The 23,924-nt window shown below is 47.3% G+C and overlaps 1 protein-coding gene across 3 annotated transcripts in view; it reads right to left on the bottom strand.

Annotated features, from left to right (window-relative positions):
- Window positions 1-23,924, bottom strand: part of NPAS2 (neuronal PAS domain protein 2) — a 158,792-nt gene that overhangs the window by 3,691 nt on the left and 131,177 nt on the right. For all 3 annotated transcript variants that reach the window (XM_040454043.1, XM_040454041.1, XM_040454044.1), the window contains 9 exons: window positions 22,745-22,892; window positions 20,257-20,341; window positions 17,390-17,531; window positions 16,753-16,862; window positions 14,432-14,521; window positions 10,528-10,674; window positions 4,791-4,988; window positions 2,589-2,779; window positions 2,212-2,304 (listed from right to left, as the gene is read on the bottom strand). In XM_040454043.1, coding sequence (XP_040309977.1) covers window positions 2,212-2,304; window positions 2,589-2,779; window positions 4,791-4,988; window positions 10,528-10,674; window positions 14,432-14,521; window positions 16,753-16,862; window positions 17,390-17,531; window positions 20,257-20,341; window positions 22,745-22,892 — 1,204 coding nt within the window. The remainder of the gene's footprint in view (window positions 1-2,211; window positions 2,305-2,588; window positions 2,780-4,790; window positions 4,989-10,527; window positions 10,675-14,431; window positions 14,522-16,752; window positions 16,863-17,389; window positions 17,532-20,256; window positions 20,342-22,744; window positions 22,893-23,924) is intronic.

The following is a 23,924-nucleotide window of genomic DNA, read 5'->3' as shown; positions in this document are numbered from 1 at the left end:
GTTATTAAAAAAAATCCTACAACTCAACAACAACAAAACAGCCTGACTAAAAATATAGGCAAAGGGCTTGAACAACATTGCTCTTAAAAAGGATACCAAAAGGATAGCCAATCAGCATGAGAAGAAATGCTTAACATCCTTAGTCATTAGGGAAATACAAATCAAAATCGAAATGAGAGACCACTTCACAGCCATCATAATGGCTATTATGGAAAAAAAAAAAAACCCACCAGAATAATAAGTGATGACGAGGACATGGAGAATTTGCAACCTTTGTGCACTGATAGAAATGTAAAATGGTGCAGCCACTCTGGAGAACAAGACGGTAGTTCCTCAAAAAAGCTTAGAATCACCACACAATCCAGCAATGTCACTTCGGGAAATGTACCCAAGAGAAGACGAAAGGCGGAACTCGGGCAGATATTTGTACACTCATGTTTGTAGCAACAATATTCACAATAGCCAAAGAGTAGAAGCAAGCCTAGTAGCCATCGATGGGTGAATGGATAAGCAAAATGTGGTATATAAATATAAGGGAATATTATTCAGCTTCAAAAAGGAAGTAAATTCTCACACATCCAGAGCACGTGAAGTAATACTAAAGGAAGTAAGCCAGTTGCGAAAGGACAAATACTGTGTGACTCCACTTAGATGAGATTCCTAGAGGACTCAGATTCATAAGAGACAGAAAGTAGACCAGTAGGGATGGAGGGTACAGGGAGTGGGGAGCTAATGTGTAATGGGGTTCAGAGTTTTAGTTTGGGAAGATGAAGAAGTTCTGGAGATGGATGGTGGTGATGGTGAATGCCACTGAACTGTCCACTTAAAGACAGTAAAAATGGTGAATTTGATGTTGTATATATATTCTACCACAATTTAAAAAATTAGAAAAGGAAAAGGTGTTGATGATAATGGTCCATGAACAAGAGGCAGAAGAAGGCCATTTAGGGAAAGCTCTGGAGGAGCACAGACCAGGAACAGGTGTTTAAAGACACCACAGAGAAGTTCATTTTGTATTATATATTCTGGAAATGTGATTTCTTTCTATGAGGTCATTTGTAACAAGGTGGAGCATTAGGTCATGTCTGGAAGAGACGGTAGAGGACATGGGGAGGGTGGCAATCATTGGGTTGACGGAAAATGGCAGAGTTCTGGAGGAAAGAATGCCCATTTTTGCCTAGTTCACTGCATTTTAAGCATCTCTGGAACGCGATGTAACAAGAGTCTTTGTTTTGTCTAATTGAGAGCACCATCAGAGGATTGAAAGGCAGCTCCTGAAGTGCACATTCCCCATTTCTCTCCATCACGGGGTTTTTATCAGGATAAAATGAAACAATACAGGTACCAGCCCCTGCCTCTCAGAAATGTTCAGAAAACATCCACTGTTACTATTCTAACTGGCTGAAGGAGGACATGGGAGGAAGGGCTTCTGGGAGCTGGTCTTAGGGGATGGCTCTAAGGATGGCCAGGCCTAATTAGCTAGCCCTGTCCTAGTAAACTTCAGACACACACTCAACCAATGTTTATGCAAAAAAGACGTCTGTGAGATAGTTCTGCCTCGTGTCAAGAGCTAGGAACTGTTTTCCAGTAGCTTTTCGAGTATCCATTCCTAGGTCTCCAGTGACCTTTGTCCCCGGTAATTAATGCAATAGTAGAACAAAGCTGCTTCTGGACGTGGGGGCTGCAAGTGGTGAAGAGTCTGCGGAAGGAGACACAGAAGGTTGCGTGTCTGGGAAGGAAGGAGAGCCCACATCTGCAGGGTTTCACAGTCCCGTGGCTCAGCACCAGAACCACAGAGCTGGAGAGCTCCAAGTGTCCAAGTATGCCTGTGGAATGTGCCAGCATCTGCTGGTCAGATGGAGCCATGGGAACGCCCTGGGGAAGGGGATCAGGCTGCATTTACCTGGGATGTTACTGAGGGCAAAGGACCCATAAAGATATCTGAAGATGATGACAGACAGGGGATATAATTAATTGTTTTGTTCAGGTCCTGTTTTAAGCATGGAATGCTGACACACAGTTTGATCTTCTTCAATGGGAAATGGAAGAAGAGCTAAGGGGGTCTCCTTGCAAAGGGTGTGGGCACACTTTGACCTTGCCTTTCGTGTGAGACGCACAGGAGCGCTGCTGGTCCAGGCCGATGAGAGCCCTGCCAGCCTGAGACCACTCAGTGCAGTTCTCTGCCTCCTCCCTCCACCCGGGGCCACCTACTTGACTTGCCGTCCAGTCCTGCTGACCTCTGAGGGCTGCCTCGCATCACAGGACCCAGGCATCATGGGCTGGATGGGCTGGCTCAGCAATAGCCTTGGAGCAGAGGAGGAGATAAATGGGAAACTTGAATCAGCACCCAAACTGTAGACCTGCTGGCTGACGGCAGCACCTGTCCAGCCTGGCTGGGCCCTCTCTGGCTGCCCCTGACACCCACTGTGCCCACTCTGCTCTCAGAGGAAGATGAGCGCAGCCATCCGAGACCCCAGCCCTCTCTTGCCACTTTGTTAGCTGAGACTGGGAGACAGCAGAAGGGAGGCTGAAGTGGTTACTGTAAAGCTGCACCTGAGCTATCTTTTAAACGAGGGCGATCTCAGTACCTGAGCTGCCGATCATGACCAAAGTCTGGGCTGGGCTGGCACTGGCTGCCATCCTGGGAGGCAGAAGCAAGCGTGGTCAGGCTCAGAGCTGGTGGGAGCACAGCCGTGGTGCTGCTGAACTGGGGCGTCAAGCTGCTCACTGAGTGGCCACTTCCCTGCATCATCTGTGAGCTTCTCATTGGCCGTGGACCCTGGAGCCATCATGTTAATGAGAGAGGTAAGACTTAGACTCAACTCAGGTGTCATCTCTCCAGGAATCCTCCCCAGAACCTCTTTCTTCTACCTACCCTGGCCCTTCCTCTTAGGACCCGCTACTTTTCTTTGTTGTGGTTTTGTTTGTTTGTTTGTTTTAAGTTTATATATTTTGAGAGAGAGACAGACAGACAGACAGACAGACAGACAGACAGACAGAGAGACAGAGAGAGAGAGAGAGAGAGAGAATATATCCCAAGCAGGCTCCATGCTGTCAGCATGAAGCCAATGCAGGACTCAAACCCAGAAACCATGAGATGATGACCTGAGCTGAAATCAAGAGTTGGATGCTTAACCAACTGAACCCCCTAGGCACCCCTAGGATCCACTAGTTTTTGAAGTATTTTGATCCTGGGACTGTCCTCCCCATTGGATTATAAACACCTCAGGGATTCTTTAAATCCCTTGGGCCTAGAACAGTGTTGGGCACTCAGCAAATAAGGAAACTGTGCATGGAACTACCTTATGCTTCACAAATTCTACTCCAGACACATGGACCTCCTTACTGTTTCTAACTCATCAGGCCTCAAGGCCTTTGCACTGGCTGATTCCCCCATGGAGAATGCTCTTCCTCCTAATACTGGTATGGTTCATTCTCTCATTCCATCAGGTCTCTTTGATTGAATATTTTCTACTCTAAGAAAAGGCTACCTATTGAAAACTCCAGCCCAGTGCCCAACCTTCACCTGTGTTCTTGCCCACACCCCCCAGCCTTCACCTGTGTTCTTGCATAACCATTTGACATGCTGTCATCTTTACTCGTTTGCATCTCTCTCCTGACTTGTGTCAGAGATGCTGTTTCCTTTTTTGTTCACTGCTTTCCCTCAGTGCTTAGCACACAGTGAGCACTTAATAAATACTTGTTGACTGAAATCTTAAATGAATGATGGAATGGGCTTGGATTTGCTTTTTTGTTTTTCGGGTTTTCCAGTTTTGACTGACTGTCCATTCATATGATGGCACCACAGTGTTTTGACTCTTGAGGCATCTTTGAAAATTTTCAGTATTGGATAGTGTAGGCCCTTCCTCAGTTTTTCTTTTCTAAATTCTTCTTGGCTATTCTCATTAATTTTTCTGTTGACCTTTAGAACCAAAAGGCTGCATTTTAAAGGAAAACCCTCAAATCTGGGTGAAGATGGGCCAAACTATTAAATGTGGACTTTTCCACATTTTATTGTACATTTTTCTGTACGTTATCTGTTTACATTCCCAGAGGCCCCATGGGACTAGAAGCTCCTTGGAGTCAAGATAAGTCTTATTCATCTCTGTTCCCCTGGGAGATGGTGAATAAGAGGAGCTCAGCAGATCTACTGAACAGGTGCCAATATGAGACTTGAGGAGAGGCTGTATCTTGCCTTCCAATCTTTGATCTTCCAGAAGCAGGGGCTTAGGTCCTCTCAATTTCATTCAATTTAAGTGCCATTTATTGCTGGCTGACTGTCAGATTGCAAAGTCATTGATGGCTTGTAGTAGGTGGTAATGACAATGAGGGAAGGGCTTGGTGGGGAATCTGGAGGAAGGAGGGGGAGCACGGTGGCCCAGGGGAAAGGGACAATGAACAGAAGTGGATAACCCGTGTTCTCACACTGATAATGGCTATAACCAGACTAGATGAAGAGGACTGAGGACACACACACGGGGACATATGGCTGTCAATGTGAGTGTCTGGGTATCCATATCTACCTCCAACCCAGGTCAGGATCAATGCTGATACCATTGAGGTATTTTAATATATTAATAAAACACAGAAGGAAACTAGTACAACTTGGGGCTTCAGAATGACTTAGAATAAGGAAAACCTCCTCGTGCCCCCCCCCCCCCCCAAACATACTCTAGCCCTGGTCACAGAGGAAAGGTTCAGTAGGTTTCTAGTTCGGGATACTGCAGGAATCAAGCATGCCCTGGTCTGCTTCGGTGGCAAGGACTGAGTATGAAGACAAGCACGTTTACCTGGGTTGATATCACACTTGATTCTCTGAGCAGGTGCTGGTTTGCCACCTGGGCAGAGGCAATCTGCCCTGGGAGTTGAGGGCTGGCCACAAGCTGGGGCTGGGAGGCTGGGGCTGACCTCTGCTGGAGTTGCTGCTGAGCCTCAGGCCGCGTTGCGCTGCTGAAGCTCAGGGAAACAGCTGGCTGCTGCAGGAACATCTGGAAGCAGAACAGTGTACCTTTAAGTTTGGGATCACATGTGCCTCCACTTTCAGGGCTCTGTCTCCACACACCAAGGTGTCTGCACCTTCTCTGTATTCCCTATCCATGGCTTTCTTGCTCTCTCTGACCTGCTTGGGAAGGATTCATTCACTCAACGTGGGGACATTGGGTGCTGTGATGCCACAAGCACAGTGCAAGGGTCCTGGAGGTGGAGCAGTGGGTCGGAGGGATGCTGACCTTGCCTTATAGAAGGCTATGGTCTAGCGATGGAGGTCTATCAGTGTGAAAGATGCTTAGATCCAGATGGTCTATAAATAACTCGATGTACTTGCATAGAGACTGCATTGGCTTACCAGTTTCTTATTAGAAGAGAGAAATATCTTGTTAATGGGATGAATGGTGGCAGAGGGTAGGCTAACCTGTGCCATAAGGCTGCACCATCCTGGCAGTAGGACCAGGTCCTGTGCCAGGACTTACATCTCTGACCACTGGCCTGGGTGTGTACCCACATTGCGGTCGGGCATCTTACCCAGCAATCCGCTCCCATTAGCTAGGTGACTCTGCATTCCCAGGGAGGCAAATGTGATACATTGGCCTGGAAGTTTTAATTTGAAAGGTTTAAGAGAATTTGATAAGTTTGTAGAATGTTTAAGTGTTTATGAGAACCTCGATCTACTTCATTTTTGATGTGTTTGATTTAAAAGAATTGCTTAAGGGCTTAGAAAGATTTTACTTCTAAGTTGACAGGTCTGCCTTGTTCAGCACATGAAACGTTTGGAAGATTTAGACATATTGAACTTGTAGACTAATGGCTTTGGCAGAGAATGTTGGTTATTTATGATTTGTTACATTTATAAACTAGCTGAAAAAATAAAAACAAGTAAAAGCATTGCTATTTTTAGACCAAGTTAGATTTGTAAATAAAATATAATCTGTAAATTGACTCTAAAGCCTTAAGAAAAACAACTTTAATACTTTTAATAATAATTCAAACCTAAGACCTGTAACCAGCTCTTTGAATCAAAGGTCCTTGTGGGCATTGAAAACTGGTATTATTGAATATATTGGATTCTTTCTTTCCTTCTTTCTTTTTCTTTTTCTTTCTTTCTTTCTCTCTCTCTCTCTCTCTCTCTCTCTCTCTCTCTCTCTTTCTTTCCTTATAAATATTTATTTTTGAGAAAGAGAGATAGCAAGCAGGGGAGGGGAAGAGAGAGAGGGAGACAGAACCCCAGTCAGGCTCTGCGCCATCACCAAGAACCCGATGTGGGGCTCGAACCCACGAACTGTGAGATCATGACCTGAGCTGAAACCAAGAGTCAGATGCTCAACTGACTGAGCCACCCAGGTGCTCCCAAATATACTGGAATCTTGACAGGCAGTGCTCCCCTCCCTTTAAGGGCTATAGCTTTGAGTTCTTGAGGAGCAAGTCCCTCTTCCTTCTAGCATCTGGAGTTTTAATCCTCCATTCCTGTACTCAGGTCAGTACAACCTCAACCCAGTACAGAACCGACATGCCAACATTTGCTGAGTGACAGAGTGATTATGGAAAGGCAGAGGTAGAACCATGCCAAGTAGATACTAGCAGGAGCAGAGTAGTTAGTTCAAGTTTACGCCTCATGGGCAGGGGTTGAGCTGGCTCCCAGAGGCCTGAGGCAGGTGGGTGGCTGAGCTGAGTGGACCAGGTTCCCATCTGGTGCCCTTTCCACCACCCCACCTGATCTCCCTGCTTTCCACTCACATCTCCACCCCACCAGAGAGGTTTTCAATGAGAGCTCTTTGTCACTTAAGAAGTTAAGAAGAATTTTCTGGGTATCAATCATCTCAGATTCAGTTTGGGGATTATTACTTATAGCACTTACGGTGACCTACACTTCATCACTTTAGCAAAAACACAATACTCAAACTACATAACATACATTTTTCCGGTAGGGAACAATTTACCTTCTGGTTAGATTTCAAAAAAAAATGCAACCTTTATTTATGACAGGCAGTATATTGTGGCTTAAATCACATACCTAGGTTCAGATTCCAACCCCAACATGTATTACTGGTATGACCTTAGGCAGTTTTCATGACTTTCCAAAGCTTTAGTTTCTTCATTAATAAAACAGTGACATTAACATCATATATCTCATAAAGGATTAAATAAAATTTATGCTGAGACATAGTAAGGGCTCAATCAACGTTAGATAGTAACAACAGTATTTAAAATGAAAAAAGGAACTTTTGTTCCTTTGCCTCTTTGGGCATTCAAAAACTATCTGAAAAATGAGTGATGGAATAAATAAATGAATGAATAAACAAATAAATGAGGCTTTTGCTCAGAGAAGGGCAAACTATTTCTGCTTGTGTTATGTCAGAGACTGCTGGGTCTGCTACTCTGTCCCACTGATGTGTGCCTTCTAAGGGTAAAAACCCTGTCCTGTGTATCTCTGTTTTTGCACAGTGCCTAACCAAGTGCTTGATACATAATGGGTGTCTGCCAGATGGAAGGATAGATGGATGGATAGATGGATCGATAGGTGTATGGAGGGTGGATGGATGGATGGAAGGAATGATGGATGGATGCATAAGTGGATGGAGGGAATGAAGGAAGGGATGATGGATGAATAGATGGATGAATGGGTGGATGGAAGAAAGGAAAGAAAGATAGATGAGTGATTGAAAAGAACTATCAAGGAACATATTTGCCACTGCTACAGATGCCCTTCCTGGCATTTCTTTGAGTAGCCAGCAGAGGGCGTGCATACTCTCAAAAAGAGAACAAGAGGCATCCTTCTCTGGACTGCAGGGGGTGACACAACCTTTCATGGGAACAGCTCTCCCCAAGTAGCATCCTTCATGGTTCCCATCTAGGTGCAGACACAAACACTTCAGAGGACCTTTCCCTCATAACCCAGTTGTGTGTGTGTGTGTGTGTGTGTGTGTGTGTGTGTGTGTGTGTATGTGTGTGGGTTACTGTGTGTGTTTTAATTGTACTCAGTAAGCATCACATGCACACATAGTCTCAATGAAAGCTCAGGGGCACTGAAGTAAAGTAGGAAAGTCCACTGACATTCTGGTAAAGGCTTTTGTAGGGGACAATCCTAATTCACTGTGCACATCCATGCCTCTGTTTTACCCACAAAAAAGTAGAATTTTATGGTTTAGGAGGATGACTTCTTAAAAGGCACAGGGGGTCAACTTTATAGGAAGTATGAGAAAAATAGTTCCTTCATTCAAATAGAAAAGGCTATCAGAGAAAAAAAAGCTTCTAATTTTTAAGAATAAACCAATCGTATGCTCACATGTGGTTTTTCATTATTCTAATCTGCTTCCTTTTACAATACTTATTATTACAGAACATCTTAGAAATACACAAAATAGAGGTATAATGAAACCCCATGTATCATGTTTAGGCTTCAACAATGATCAACTCTTCATCAATAGTTTGATATATCAATAGTTGATATTCTATCAAATATCAATTATTCTTATTTAATCTCTCTTCCCCACTCCTACCTTTTTAGGGAAGGGGTGGAGTAATTTTTACTTGCTTTTTCTTTATGCTTGAACCACGCAGGTTTTTGGTTTTGTTTTTAAGGAATATCACATTTTGGTTGTACATTTTGGAAGGTATTTCTTTAAATCTGTAAACTTGTAAAACTACAAGAAGTCAGGCTGCTTGAGGAAATATTCTCTGGTTGGACAATCTGTGGATTTCCATGTTCTTTGGAAAATTCCACTGCAAAGATAAGGTCACAAGTATGAAAACGGGGAAGGAACACACTGCAGGGCCTGATTTCCACCTCAACCCTCACAAAACTCAGGTGCTCTGTTGGTATGGATACTTTGGGGGGGGGGGTGCAACAAAATGCATTGGTCACGAGGAAGAAAAATAAGACTTCTTCATAACAAGGAGTGAAAGAGATAACCTTGCGTCGCCTGTTATTTTAGAATTCAGCTTGAATGTGGAAAAGGCAGGAAATAGAAAGGCCCGGGCTCTGAGGAGGATGTTCATACGCCTACCTTGCTTTTAGCAGTTTCTGGCTCAATTTTCCCCTTCCTGTTAGTGTAAAAATTCCATTCAAGTAATTGGAGTCAGGCAAGTTCTGCCAATCGGGCCTTGGATCAGTGAGAAAATATTACAGCTGGGAAGGAATAAGCAAAAAGGGACTTTGACACCTCCACGACTGCATTTCTTTTCCTGTAAACACTGTGGTCTTCTCCCGGGCCCGTTTTGGGGAGTGGTAGAGGAGGCGGGGCAGCTAAAGGGCTTTGGGTGTGGCAGAGCTCTCCGCCCCCGGACCCCCGGGGCGGGAAGTGCGCGTCCCGCTGGGCTCTGTCCTCCTGGTGGTGGGGCAGGGGGAAGGGAGAGCCCAGGCTGAGAGTCTGTGCGGGTGGGGGTGGGGGCAGGGGCAGTTAGGCTCTGGAAAGCAAGCCAGGAGCGCCTCTGAGGAGCCCAGGGAGGCAGGAAGGCCGGCAGCAGGTGTCTCCCGCTACCCAGCATCGCCGATCCTTCACGCGTTATCTCACCGCGCAGGGTTAGGGCGCTGCGCTCGCATAGAACCTGTTGGTCCCCCCGGAAGGGTCTGTGTGGACCGTGACCGGGAAGCGGCAGGGCCAGGGTTCCAACCATTTTCTCCAAGGGTGTCTCCTGCTTCCTTCCGCCTCTTCTAAGGGGCGTGCGGGGAGGAGTGCAAATGCTTAGAGCTCTCAAGGCAGACTCCAAGGTGAGCTAGAATTACGTTCACAATTAGAGGCTGGGTCAAAAGAATGCACTTGGGAAGAAACATAGTCTTCACCTGATACAAGTAAAACTTGGTAAAAATCACTTATCCTTGTAAGAAATCTAATATATACAGCTTTCACTCCAAAAGCAATCTCTCCAAAGGATTTAAAGAAGCGACATCTGGCGGGGGTGGGGGGCAGCGTCATGGTTGAAAGCTGCTGTTGTCAGAACTGCAGCATGCCGCAATGGGCATGCCACAAATGGGGTGGCCTGGAGACGCCAGGGTGCTGACCTCCAGTCCCCAGCTCCCTCTCCCATCCCCCCTCTGTGCAGGGTGCAGATCTCATCATTTCCCAGATCTCCCTTCATGGCCCCTTTGGGTGAGAGGCTACAGTAGAGCTGCCTCCATTTCCCCCACGGGTAGCCAGTAGCCGCCCGGTGCTATGAAAGCAGTTACACAGGTGCCGGGAGTTTACACCCCCACAGGAGGGAGGGAGGCAGGCATCAATGCAGGGCGAACAACCACCACTCATGAATGAAAATGCAGGTGATATACAGACATTATGTGCCCAACAGAGCAAGGGGTCAACAGGGAGGGTGTCATGTGAAATTCGTGTTTGGCCTGGAGTTGGGGATGGAGGAGGGGGGATTTGTTCCTTGTACTTGGTATTGGGGGTTGCAATATGCTTAGTAAGCAGGACTCATTAGGGCAGTACAGAGGCACTTTGGTGGGAGTCCTGCCCACCCCGAAACAGTGGATAAATATGGCAGGGAGGCAGGGAGGACAGAGACCGTGGCGGATGCTGGCCCAGGAAGAGGCCTCACCTGGATATTGGAGTCCTGGACCAGGCAGAGCTGCTCCTGGATCTTGTGGAGCTCCTCCTGCTGCCACCGGATGTTAGCTTGCAGGATCCGTGTCCGCTGCTCTAGCTGGTCTTTGATGGTCTGGAACATGCTGAACTGTGCTGAGAACTTGAAGGTGGAGTCAAAACACAAGACCAGATGAAAGAGTTATTTCAGCCTTGCAGACAGATGTTGCTGCTGTTCTGAGCAGCCCTGCCCACTTTCATTTCCGGTCCCTTATCCACCCTTTTTGGTATCCCTCCTGAGTGACTCACTGCTGGGGCGCTCGGCAGGGCACAGGGTCTTTGGATGAGCACTGGGAGGCCCAGTGGTCCCCACATGAGCTTTTCTCAGGCCTACCAGAACCTGCAGGTCTAATGTATTGCACTGCAGCTTGGGAGGGCCACAGAATTGGGACACAATTTTGTGAGCAGTGCTCACAAACTGACATTCCAAATTTGGTTAGACAGACAAATGGTTTTGGGGATGAATGTCAAAAGCAGTGCATCAGAGAGCGTGTGACAGCTTCACAGGCAATCTGGGGTCCTATCGTTATCCTAAATCTGATCCTGGCATACAGGGCTCTTCTGTTAACAATTCACAAATGAGCTTGATAGCTACAATTTGTGGGAGCCCTGCTCTCCAAACCAGCCTGAGGCCATGGGGAGGCCTTACCACCCTCCCTCACTTCCCCCAGGTTCATTTGCTGCTCTGCACTTAGAGATCTGTGCACCAAAAGACTAAGGAAAAGAATAGTACAATCACCTGACATTTATCCTGAGGGTAACACTGGCAGAGGGTGCCCTTACATGAGGGACACTGATATCTGCTTTGCACATAAGCTCCAAATTTCCCCTCCGTTCCACCTCTTACTCCTTTTCCTGGGATGGAGGTTGGTTTTAGAAAGATTCTACAGCTATCTCTGGGACATAGGTCCTACCTTGACATAGGGTGTTTCCTTGCAAGGAAACACGAGGAAAGTAGGGGATCGTGGCAAGGGAGGCTGGCACTCCCTGGGGTGGCTACCCTGCTCTGGGCTCTCTGGAGCACTCAATAATTCCTGTTTCTTGAGGAACATGTGTTTGCTGGCCTGGGACTTCCCCTCCCCTCCTCCCTCCCTTCCTCCTCCTTCCCTTCCTCTCCCTTTCTCCTTATCTTTTCCTTCCCTTCCTCCTCCCTTTTTTTTTTTTTTTAAAAACAATGAGTTAACCTCCATTCCCTCAATCTCTATCCCAACATTCTCCCTAGTCTGATTCTTGCCCATTGTCTTTTGCAAACACCTCCAGAGACTCTTCCTCTGCCCTTTGACCTTTCTTACATGGAAAAGCAAGGAGGCCGGGGAGACTGTAGAACACAGGATACACTGAAGGATGGAATAACTGACTGCAGTTTTTGGAGCAGCAAAATGATTAAAAAAAACCCACTATATGCTGCCACTTGCGGAGACCCACACTGGCCAGTCGTTTAATTCTTTACATTATACCCCCATGTCACGCAGAGGTTGTGGCTTGCTTGAGATCGCACAGCTAGCTGGTGGCCCGGGCCAAAATGTGAATTCTGAGTCTCAGGAGCTGTGTGAGGCCGAGCGGTTTTGCCAGCAACACCTCCCCCGCCTCCCAAATGCACCTCAATCAGAGCGGCTTTGCCTTCAGATTTCATTTAACAGAAAAAGTCTCTTGCTAAACATGAGTTCTCTGTGCTAAACCAGACTGTATCACAAAAATCTTCATCAGAATGTAAGTAATCAAAACACACAGCTGGGAATTTGAAAGAGAATTCTGTTAAGAAAGCGACCTCTACTAGGTAGCAAATTAAACACACACACACACACACACAACCACAACACAAAAGCTTCCAGGGGTTCTACAAAGTCAGGAAACATTGGGGGCTACGCCTAGCATGTCCAGTGGAGAGGACACTCTGGGTTGCCCAGTTGGCTCCAAAGGGAAATAGGAGGGGGCAGGGCAGTCAGGGAGGGGCCAGCACTGTGCTTCATAAGTGATAGTGACTTCTAATATTATTCTGATTTTCTCAAGGGATTCCAAGACACCCAGGCATTAGTCTCTTGTTATATTCTTGATCATGGCCTCTTTGAGAAAGACATTTATTCTAACTTAGAGACATATTAGAAACACATCTTGAAGCCAAACCACCAGCTAGTTACCCAGAAAACCCTTTGTCAGACTTTGGGTTTTATTCCCCCCGCCCCTTTCCACGATAGGGTGCTAGAGTGATAGATAGCTTCAGAGAATGGAAAGAGAGAAAACTGTAGAATGCACTGTTTTACATGGAGCTGGTATGCAAAGAACTGTCTGACTTGAAAGGTCAGCATTATGCAAGAATGTCTTAAAGAATATGGTTATTATTAAGTATAACATGCCTAAGAGACTAAGAACTGTTTCTGTTAATTAAAATGACGTTTAATACATGAAACATTAGAATTTGAAGAAGGCCTTAATCACATCATTATGCATAAAAAAGAAATTCCTTTAGGATGCAAGACCCAGAAGTTACAGGAACTCTCATTTCATGTGCCTTTGGATTGAAAAACTTACTAATTTCATACCAAATGTGCCTTGGAAATTCGAAGAGAAAAATTTTTTTTTTTTCCGAATGAGGATGAACACAGACTATTTTAATTAGTTGACTCTGGATGAGTAGCTTTGACATCCTTCCAGCCTAACTCTGTCGAGGGGCATGTGCTAGCAGGTGTCTTTCTGATTCCAGGAAGGCATCTGAGACGGCTGTTAATGGGACATGTGTTGTAAAAGAGTTTTCATCGGTGGTGATGGATTTGCCCCAAGAGAGAAGTCCACACTTTGGCAGGAGTGCGGCCAGGAGTACTTGTCAGTGAACTGTGACCTCGGATCCCCTTGTAGCCAGACAGTGGCACAAAGCTAGATATCCCATAAAGAAACTGAAAGTGGAGCCTGGCCTCAGTGCAGTGTATGCTAATCAGCTCAAAGGCCCTACGCGGCCACAGAATGAATGACCACTATTTCATTCAGCCTCTCGCCAGGCCTCAAGCACATCCTGCCGGGCCCAGCTCAGGGGTCACCTCCTCAGTAGGCTGTTTTCTTACCGGTTGTGTAAACACACACACCCTGCCATGGAGGTTGGTCTGTTGGTATGCCCACCTCTCCCTTCAACTCTGAGTGCTAAAAGCTAGGGCTGTGCCCCTCACACCGGCTCATGGACTGACCCAAATAGTAACTCACTGAATGTTGCTAAAACAAGGAAGGAATTACTCAGCAAAGCCACGGTCCTTAAAAAACAAAACAAAACAAAACAGGGGTGCCTGGGTGGCGCAGTCGGTTAAGCGTCCGACTTCAGCCAGGTCACGATCTCGCGGTCCGTGAGTTCGAGCCCCGTGTCAGGCTCTGGGTTGATGGCTCAGAGCCTGGAGCCTGTTTCCAATTCTGTGTCTCCCTCTCTCTCTGCCCCTCCCCCATTCATGCTCTGTCTCTCTCTGTCCCAAAAATAAATAAACGTTGAAAAAAAAAATTAAAACAAAACAAAACAACCAACAAATGTGGTATTTATAGTACTGGACTCACAGCTTCCTATGACATTTGGCCTAATTCAAACTTTTCCTGAAATAACATAACCAATTTGGAGTCATAAAAAGTAAGAGGAACATAGAGAAGTGGCTGAGGGATGAACAAAGATTAAGAAAAGGATGATGGCCAGAGGGGACAGGGAGAGGACAAAGTTCATAGCTCGAGGTGCCCCACCTGCGCGTCAGGAGAAACATCCCCCGGTTTGGGATCTTGCTTTGGTACCTATACATTGGCACCGATGCATCTACACGCCCAAGAGGATAGCAAGCATTCTGTCCTGGGGAGCACCACCACCAGGCTCCCCTTTCCCTGAGCCCCAGACTCACCTGTGTCATGGGGGCAGGTGGGTTCTGCAAAATGGTCTGAGGCAGGAGCTGCTGTGTGAGGTCACAGGATGACGGGGCAGGCAGGGGAGCCTGGGGAAGAGAGGGGGCCCTTGTTAACAAACACCACTTCTGGGCCATTACAGAGGCACATGGATGCTCTCGCTCTCAGCTGGGTTCTCTGGCCTAGAGGAGGCCCTTCTGCACTAGAGTGAAGAGCTTACATGTAGAAGGTAGGCTGTGCTGCCGCCCTTGCAAGACACAGAGTCAGAGCCGACACATGGCTGATGGAGGGTGCAGGGTGCCCTTGAGCAAGATCCTGGAGTCACTCGGGGTCTGGGATGCCTTCCCACCATGGTGTGCCCTGCAAAGCCGCTATGACGTGCCAGAGCTTGGCAGCTCCTCTCGCTCCCCCTTCCTTGCCTCTGTTCTAGACTCCATTCTTGCTGGATTTGGTTGCTTCTTCTCCCAAATTGATAAATTCTTAGCAGTGTCATCGAGCAATACGAATGGAGTTGTGCTAATAACCAGCGCTGGCTTTGCATGTGGCCCTTATCCTTCCTGCTCAACATGAATGCAGCGGACAGATGTGCCATGCGTTTCTATATCCATTCATTCATCCAGGCAGTGAATACTGGTGCAATTTCACCAGGCTCTGCCTGGAATCTGTTCAAGAGACTCCTGGGCAGTCAGCTGAGTCACAGACCTTGTTTCCTGATCCCTCGGGGCAGGGCAGGAGGACAGTGGGGGCAATACGTAGCAATGTGTAGAAACAAGAAATGAAATCCTCAGCTTTGTGGGCTATTGAGAGTTTTTAAAAGAAAAGTAAAAGGATTCTTCTGAAGTTACTCCCAAACTGTCCCTCAGGCCCTACAGACCATAAAGAGAAGCCCAAATGGGAAGTGTCACGCATTGGGAGGAAGTGACCACAGGAGACCTTGTTTTGAGTGAGGAATCCCCAGCACAGGGCTGCCTGGGGTTCTCCTCGGATCGCATCCCTCACACAGCGGAGAGGAACCAGAACTGCACCCCCATCAGTGGCAGAAAGTAGTTCTACTGGACTGCCAAGTATCGGAAGAATGGCATTCATGGCTTGGAAGCATTTTTGGAAGGTGGCTGGAGAAAAAGTAAGTGGTCTTTGTCTTGTGCGATTTGAAAATAAAACACGTCACTCCAGCTTTTCAAGGAGGGCCTGCATGATTTTCCTGGAGACCGCAAGCAGGAAGCTGGCACGTTCACTCCCATCTCCAAAATGTCAGCGAGGGTTGGGTAGGGGGTTTCTGGCAACTACCTGGATGTGGCCCCTGACATTCTTGGACACTTCTCCCATCCTGAGGTGGAGTCTATGTCGATCTCTGTGGGTGAGCTGGGGCTGCTCTGATCAAGAAGGATGTCAGAGGTGACACTGTGGGACTTCCAAGGCTAGGTCACAGAAAGCCATGTAGCTTCTGCCTGGCTCTCACAGAAAGCTCCATCTCCAGATATTTCTTCTTGGAACCCAGTTGCCATGCTGGGAGAAGCCTAAGGCAAGTTGGGCCCAGGCAAGAAGGGGCCCAGGCAAGTGGAGGGTGGATGGTCTCAGGGTAGCCCGGCCCACCCCACGTACCAGACATGAGCGCAGACACCCCTGGGGTGTGGATTCCCCAGGTCCAGTCGGTGAGGCCTCTGACACGAGGCAGCAGAGAGGAGTCAGCCCTGCTGTGCCCTTCCTGAATCCCGCGAATGTGAGAAATGACTGTTGCTTTACGTCGCTAAGTTTGGTGTGACCCCTTACGAGGCAGGAGATAACTGGAGTATTGTGTGCATCAGTGATTTTGCATACAGCCAGCGTGCTTTCTAAAAGGCCACTCAATCCCTGACCTTCTGGGGAGGTCTGGTGTGTATCAGGGACACTGCCTGATGTATGCAGAGATAGAGTTTTGTTGGCACTGACTTCTTGAACATTTTCCCTGGAGTGAAACGGGACCTCAGATGGAAGGATCCTGTGTACCCTCAGAGACTCTGGGGATGTGACCCCCAGTTTGAGGTTTTTCAGCTTAATCTTTAAAATTCATTTGCATTTTGCATTCCTTGAATACACATCCATGTGTACACATACACATTTTGCATCCTTGAATACACATGTTAATTTTGGAATAAAAATGTTTCAGATTACTTGCCAATTCAATTACCTAGCTTCCCACCCCTGCCTGCCATGCCATACTCTTAATCTCCAAGTACAACTGCTTCTCTGGGAAGATGCAGTAATGCTGTCCTATGGTGTTGTCAGCCCTGCCACGCTGTGGCACTTCTGGTCGAGAAGGAGTTTAAGGTCACATACATACCGGCATTGTGGCTGCCTGGCTGAGCCCTGGCACGGGGAGCTCTTGGGGCAGGGTGGCTGGTCTCGGCAAAGCCGTGGTGCTGGCCTCTGCCATCAGCTTGCTTGGGGCAGCTGTAAGAAAGCAACCGATCACCTTCCTGATTCATGCATCCTTAACAGCTTTCTTATCAAAAGAGGGGAGCGACGACTGTAGTATGCCTGAAACAAGGGCTTGGGTGGAATGTCTGATAAAAAAAAAAAGTCCAGCATGAATGGAAGCTGTTGCAAGAGCCACAGCTTCGGGTTCTGCCAGCACCCGACCCCCACTGGGAGCAAAGCATTCCCGAGCTTCATGTCCACCACCTGGTTCAACCACCTGCCTGATCCTACATCTTACCAGGGTCACCAAAACCTGGCCAGACTATCCGGCCTGCGTGTCACCTGCTTTATGTCTGTTCTGGAGTGTGGAGAGGTGGAGGGAAGAAAGCCGGAGGGAAAGGAAGCAAGAAACAGTGTGAACCGGAAGGCGGCTTCCACTTGGCAGGCAGAGACTGCCCTGATTCTGCTCAGGCCTGGGACCCTTTGTGGGACTCTATACTCCCACCACCCTGGCCCCACATGGGCGCCCACCCCCTCACCATCCGTGGCAGCACACTCACAGGCGGGTTCTGACATGGCCGTGTGTGAGGATTTGTGGGAGCTTCTGGAGGACACTGATGGTGAATGACTGGTGTTAAGGCCCAAGGTGCCTGCGTCAAGTGCGTTAAAGTGCTGCTGAGGGTCCAGGCTGGAGCCCTTGTCCTGAAACACACACAGAGTCCACATTGCAGTATCGAGATGACAGGAATGTGACTTTAGTTCTCCTCTAACTATGTGGAAAATTTTGGAGGGTGTAGGGAGAAAGACTGAAACAATTTGGAGATCATTCCAGACACATTCAGGTACAATATTTGTACATGTATTTAATCCAGACATCTTTGAGAGGCTTGTGGCCTTATATAAGCAGTATCTATTACACTTGCTCACCTTGGATTTTGATTTTTTAGATATTCATAGCTGATGTTGCATTTTCTTTTTTTTCTTAAAATTGTCACCTCACTGCCCAGATTCTTGGCTTTCCCAGAAGTGGGGGCAGGGGGAGAGGCAGGTTCTAGAAATGAAGTTGGTGGTGGTACCGGATTGTTAACATGCCATTGAAATAAATGCCTTTGGAGCCTTCAGAATGTGCCCCACACAGTCTCCCCACTGCCTCTCCTCTGCAGTCTCAGGGCCCCGGAGTGAAGAACAGGCAAAAGGCCAAAGGTCTCCTATCCTTTGGCTCCTGGATCCTAACCAATCCTGGATCCCAGGATGCCCCTGCTTCAAGTGTGATGTGATGAGAAAGCAACTGTGACCTTCCAACCCTCAGGAGCCATCTTTCCATCCTGCATGGCTTCATGTCATAAGCATGAGAAAACAGGGGGTAGGATAATTTTTAAGCTAAAGAAGAAACATAATGCTTACTCTCCTGAGCCATGCTCCTACCCAGGCAGAGGAGGACAGTGACACTCCTGGCATCCACTAGGCTGTCTGCACAGGCCGTTCTATGTCTTACGGTCTTGGGTCTTAAATCTCTGGGTGCAAGTCTATGTGGCTATTCTGTCTTTTGAGTCATGGCTCCAGTGAGGGTGGATTCTGTGTATGTGCCCAAGAAGGGCTGAAATGACTGATATTGGCCTACAGTCCTTTGTGCAAACTCAAATTACAGGATGTGCCTGGATTTGCTGTGCTAAAATGTCAGCTTTGGGACTCTGCTCCTTAGTCACAGAGTCTCCCCAGATACACCCCTTAGAGTGAGGTCCCTGGCCCGGGGCTGTTGGCAAATCATGTGGTCCTGGTCAGCAGAGAAATAAGTACAGGAAATGAGAGGAAGCACCAAAAGACTTTTATAGCCATTTGACATATCTGCACATCACATCCAAGCATGGGAATTAGCGTTTTACAAAAGCGGTCAGTGACCGATTTGAAATTAAAAAAACAATAGTTCATCACCACTGATAGTTTGAAAAGCATTGTCCCGGAGCTTTTCCTTGAAAAGAGGCAGCCCGAGATTGTATTGGTGTGCTTATACATACGTGCATGTTTATGAGAAGTTCCACTGGGTTCTAGGAGTCCCAAAGGATCTGAAACTTCAATAATGAATTTCCGAGCGGATGATACATATTATGCCCATTTGTGAGCTGTGATATATGGGGTGTCTAACACCTGCCTACGAGCAGCTTAATTCTGTTCTTGGACATGATACATGATGCATTATATGACAGAGCGGGATAATAAACATTTCCACAAACAATGGCAGGTGTGTTGTATCAGTGTGCTGGTGATGAATCACCATACAATATATCACCATGCAGCGTGCCAGCAGGGGAGGCTCGCTGAAGACACTGACTGCTCTCTGGTCTTTAAAGGTTATTCCTCCTTCCTCCCAACTCAGCTCTCGTGGACCAGAGATGCTTTCATTGTACCATTGCTGCCACAGCAGCTTCTGGCCGAAGTCTCTGGATTCTAGGTCACTGGGCAGCCTGAAACTTGAACCACATTTCACCAATTCTTAAGAGACACTTTCCCCCCTACATTTTGACATTTCTAAAATTGGGATGTGTCTTTCAACTGATGAAAAGAAATCCTTGTTTCACAGATTGACTGGTGGCAGCATTTTCTCTTTCTTAGCGGGAGATAAATAATGGTGGATCTTACAATGGTTAGCTTCTTGGCTTTGATGAAATACAATGCTCCCTCCCTTCCTTGCCTTCTCTCTTTTTTCCCCAACATTTGTGTCTGTTTGAAGGTTGACGTTTGAGGAGCAGGGCTCTGGTCTGCTTGCACATTTCCCTAGTTGTTTGACACAGGGGGAAAGCCTGGTTGGGGGGGGGCACCTAAAAGCTGAGTGTGGAGCAGGGAAGGAGATAAGACTTTGTGAAGGGAAATACACAAGCAGAGCTCCCTGACATGAAGCTGGCTCCAACATGGCTGTTAACCAAGACCTTCAGATGCAGAAGTAGAAAGTGCACCTTGCCGACGACGACACGGACAGTATCTGTGAGGGGCACTTGTGGAGGACCCGGCACTTAGGCTGAGGGAAGGACAGGGGCACTTAAATTACTCCATACCTCAATGGGATGATGGAATAAGCCCCCAGCTTTTTATCTGTGGGAGAGATACAAAGTGGACTTATCGTAGCCACTCCTGTAAGGATGGAAAGTCACCAAATCATGCTTTGAGTCCAGAGGGTATGTTTTATACAGCTCTGTGAGTTAGCTAAGTTTTGTGTGTTGTGTGTTTCTGGGCCTCATCTGCAGGACGAGGGCAGTAACAGTGCCTGCTTCACGGGAACGTCATGATGGTAAACAAGAGAATACCCGAGAAACGTGTTGGATAGTACTGGGAACATAGCAAATAAAACTATTACTCTTTCTATTATAACATCTCATGGGAATGCTTACTTAGGCAAACTTGGCCTTTAGATATCTGGTGGGGATCAGCATACCTTGAGTGCTGAAGGGTGGATGGCCTCGGGTGGTGGGTCTTCCAAAGCCAGCTCCTGCCTCCTTTCTACCCGGACATCCGCGTAACTGATCAGGAAATCAAGAGACCACAGCAGGAGGTAGGACATTTCAGATGGCAACAGCAGAGAGGGCTTGTGTGGTACATCGAGGCACCCTACATGACACCCACCCCACAATCATCGCCACGAAAGAGGCTGGTCTTGTCACTTGTTTGAGGAAGGAGTTTCATTCTGTGCCTGAATTCCACCAGAGCGACTAATGTGACATTCAAAATATTTTCCTTTCCAGGATGTTTTTACTCCCTTCTCTTTTACTTACCTTCTCCCCATGCCCTGAAACTTCCAAACATCATTGTCTTTAGAAACATATTTTCATCTACAGGATAAGACTTGGCCTTTGAATAATCAGAAGCCTTTCCTAAAACCTACTCAGTCTGGACTGTGCATACAGAGAAGGGACACATGACTTTTTAAATAATTACAACCTTTGAAAGTTTTCTCTCAAACAAATCTAGATCTAGATGCAGAGCACTGATTAATTAATCTGTGGACCCACTTTTTTTTTTTAATTTTTTTTTCAACGTTTATTTATTTTTTGGGACAGAGAGAGACAGAGCATGAACAGGGGAGGGGCAGAGAGAGAGGGAGACACAGAATCGGAAACAGGCTCCAGGCTCTGAGCCATCAGCCCAGAGCCCGACGCGGGGCTTGAACTCACGGACCGCGAGATCGTGACCTGGCTGAAGTTGGATGCTTAACCGACTGCGCCACCCAGGCGCCCCTGTGGACCCACTTTTAAAATAGTGTGGGTAAGAGGCGCCTATGTGGCTCAGTTGGCTGAGTGTCAGACTTTGGCTCAGGTCATGATCTCATGGTTCCTGAGTTCAAACCTTGCATCGAGTTTGCTTCTATCACTACAGAGTCTGTTTTGAACCCTCTGTCCCCTTCTCTCTCTGCCCCTCCCCCCCCGGTTCATGTTCTCTCTCAAAATAAATAAATAAACTTTAAAATAAAATAAAATAAAATAAAATAAAATAAAATAAAATAAAATAAAATAAAATATAAAATAAAATACCGTGGGCCAATCAATTCAATATGGTGAAGGCCAAAGTGACCCAGCCATGGCTTCTGCTTCATGTGTGGAGGTGCAGGCTGGGCAAGGGGACTTGGGCAGTGACAGTGGCTCTTGGGCTTCTGGAATGTTGTTACCTTATTTACTCACTAGTTCACTCCCTACTCTCTGTGAGGGTTACTTTCCAAGATTTGGGAGGTGGAGGATGGAGAGGAAGAGCAGGGTCAAGGGCAGAGTCTGAAGACCAAGATGCTGCTGGTGGGGGCAAAAAGGCCCTCTGATGAAGGCCCAGGCTGGGTGGTGGTGGGTGGGACTGGCCTGTAACGGGAAATCACTGGCTGCTGAAGTGCGCAAGGGTGGGCTGGGAAGCCAAGATCAAGTTCCTAAGAGTGGCATGCAGTGTGATGGTCAGGGTCACTGGCAAGAAAGACCAACATTTCTCCTCTTTCCTCACGTGCTAAAAGAAGGGCGATTTACTTGTTAACTGTATATATGCACGTGTGTGCATGTACGCATGCATGGTATCTATCCATTTTATCTATCAATCATTTATCTCTTATGTATATATATAAATGCAGTATGTATGTATCTATATGTATGCGTACATATATATCTCTCTCTATATATCCATTATCTACCTATCGCGTATACGTGCATACAGACATACAATACATATAACCTTTCTTTCTTTGCTCTGCTCAAATGCTCTTCTCCAGACCAGTTTAAAACTGATTTATGTCCTTACAATTTCTGTAGTCAGGGAAAAAAAACCCCACAAATGACATTTCTCCTTCACCTTTGGGAATTATGACCCTACACAGCCTGCGTCTAGGAAATACTGGATATGCTGCCTCCCTTGAAAGCTCTCCTCACCCACACTGGGCCGGGGGTTCCCTGAGGCCACCAGGAACCACCAGGAACCCCCTCCCACCGGCAGCCGGGCTCTATTCCCAACACTGCCTCAGTTGCCAGCAGGGTTTTTTGTTTTTTTTTTTTTTAAATGCATTAACAATAAAGGGGACTATGTCTGTGAGTTATTTAGAGGCAAAATTTTAATTTTCTTCCCAAAACGGTGACAAGGGAAGGCTGGGGGATGGGTGGAGATGAGGGGAAAATATGCAAGTAGGTCAGTGAAGCAGTAAGTCAGTAAGTAACATCCTGGCAGCCTGAACGAGTGTGTGAGGCTTGCGGAGGGGCCTAACTGAACCTTCAGCGTCGAGGGAACGAGTGGGATGTGTACCTGGAGACTCTTCTGTGAACTGCAGAGCACAGCCTGGCCCCAACTGAGGAATTCAAGCCCGGGGCTTGCTGGCTCTCCAGAAGCTGGGACTCCTGAGGCGGCAGGAGCTCTGTGTGAGCTGTGAGGGGCTCGCCCGCCCTCCCAGCCCCAGCCCTCACCTGACGACCGAGTGCGTGCACACGATGAACTCGGGCTTGGAGTTCCACTGGTGGTAAGTGATGTAGTAATGCGTCTGCAGCCAAATCCACTGCTGGCCTTTGGTGAGGAACCGGTAGCAACAGGACTTCCCTTTACCAAACTGCATCACTGTTAGGAGAAAATGGGGTCTGCGGGTAGCAAACGTTAATACAAAAATGATCTCTTCCCCAGAAGTTACTGTTAAAAATACAAGCTTCCAGAAAGTGCCAAACACGGTTTATTTCCCCAGGTGCGCTGTATTTTAAGTGACTCTCAAGATAATGGTAAGCGATAATGAATTCTTAAATAATGGAAGAACAATCTGCAGGCTTCCCCAGATGCTCAAAGGCTTGAGAGAGCCTCAGATAAGGGCAGATTCCCAAACTGGAGTTTAATTAAAAAGAGGCACAGGTTTTCCTGCTGGAGGTGGAACTGTCTTTGGAGCTGCAGGAGCTGAGTACAGAAGAGACGATCCAGACACGGGGGGGATCTGGGCCCAAACCAGACCTGACAGCAACCTCTGGCTGGATTCTGTGGCTGTCAGTCAGCAGTTCATGCTTAGTCTACACGGTCCTAAATTAGAGAGTCAGCTACAGATGACTTCCACCTCAGGCCCCAGTGCTGCAGGGCTGCGTGGAGTCCCCTGCGGTCAAGTCTGTTGGTGGGCTTCCCTGGGGGTGTCAAGAACAGAATGGATGCTGTTGGAATATTAGACTGCACAGGGCAGAAGGCTGGACTGTGGGTCTAGGGAAGAAGAACAATCTGGACTTTATTGCCTCAGTGGCTGGAATTTAGCACGTCTTTTGGCAAACAGTTAATAGATATCACAACCAGGAAACCAAAGCTATAAAGGGAGCCACTGCCTTGGAAAATGTGATCTCCAAAGACGTAGGAAGCCCAGCTGAGTAAGGGCATGGGCTGGACAGAGTGAGAACATCTTGCCTGAGCCCTGGGGCAACTCCTTCAGATGATGAAGGTAATCCTACAACCAGGGTGGCCTTGCTCCATTAGAAGAGTCAGAAGCAGCCAAGGCTTGAGGTAACCCTGCTTCTCAAACTTTCACGTGCCCATGAATCACTTGGGGATCTTGTAAAAATGGACGTTCTGATTCCGCAGGCCTGGTGGGGATGCCTGAGAGTCTACAAGGCTAGCCAACTCCGT

This window comes from Herpailurus yagouaroundi, unplaced genomic scaffold (assembly GCF_014898765.1).
Source record: "Herpailurus yagouaroundi ecotype Mexico unplaced genomic scaffold, PumYag 210, whole genome shotgun sequence".
Classification (NCBI taxonomy): Eukaryota; Metazoa; Chordata; class Mammalia; order Carnivora; family Felidae; genus Herpailurus; species Herpailurus yagouaroundi.
This window is presented reverse-complemented; position numbering and strand designations above follow the sequence as displayed.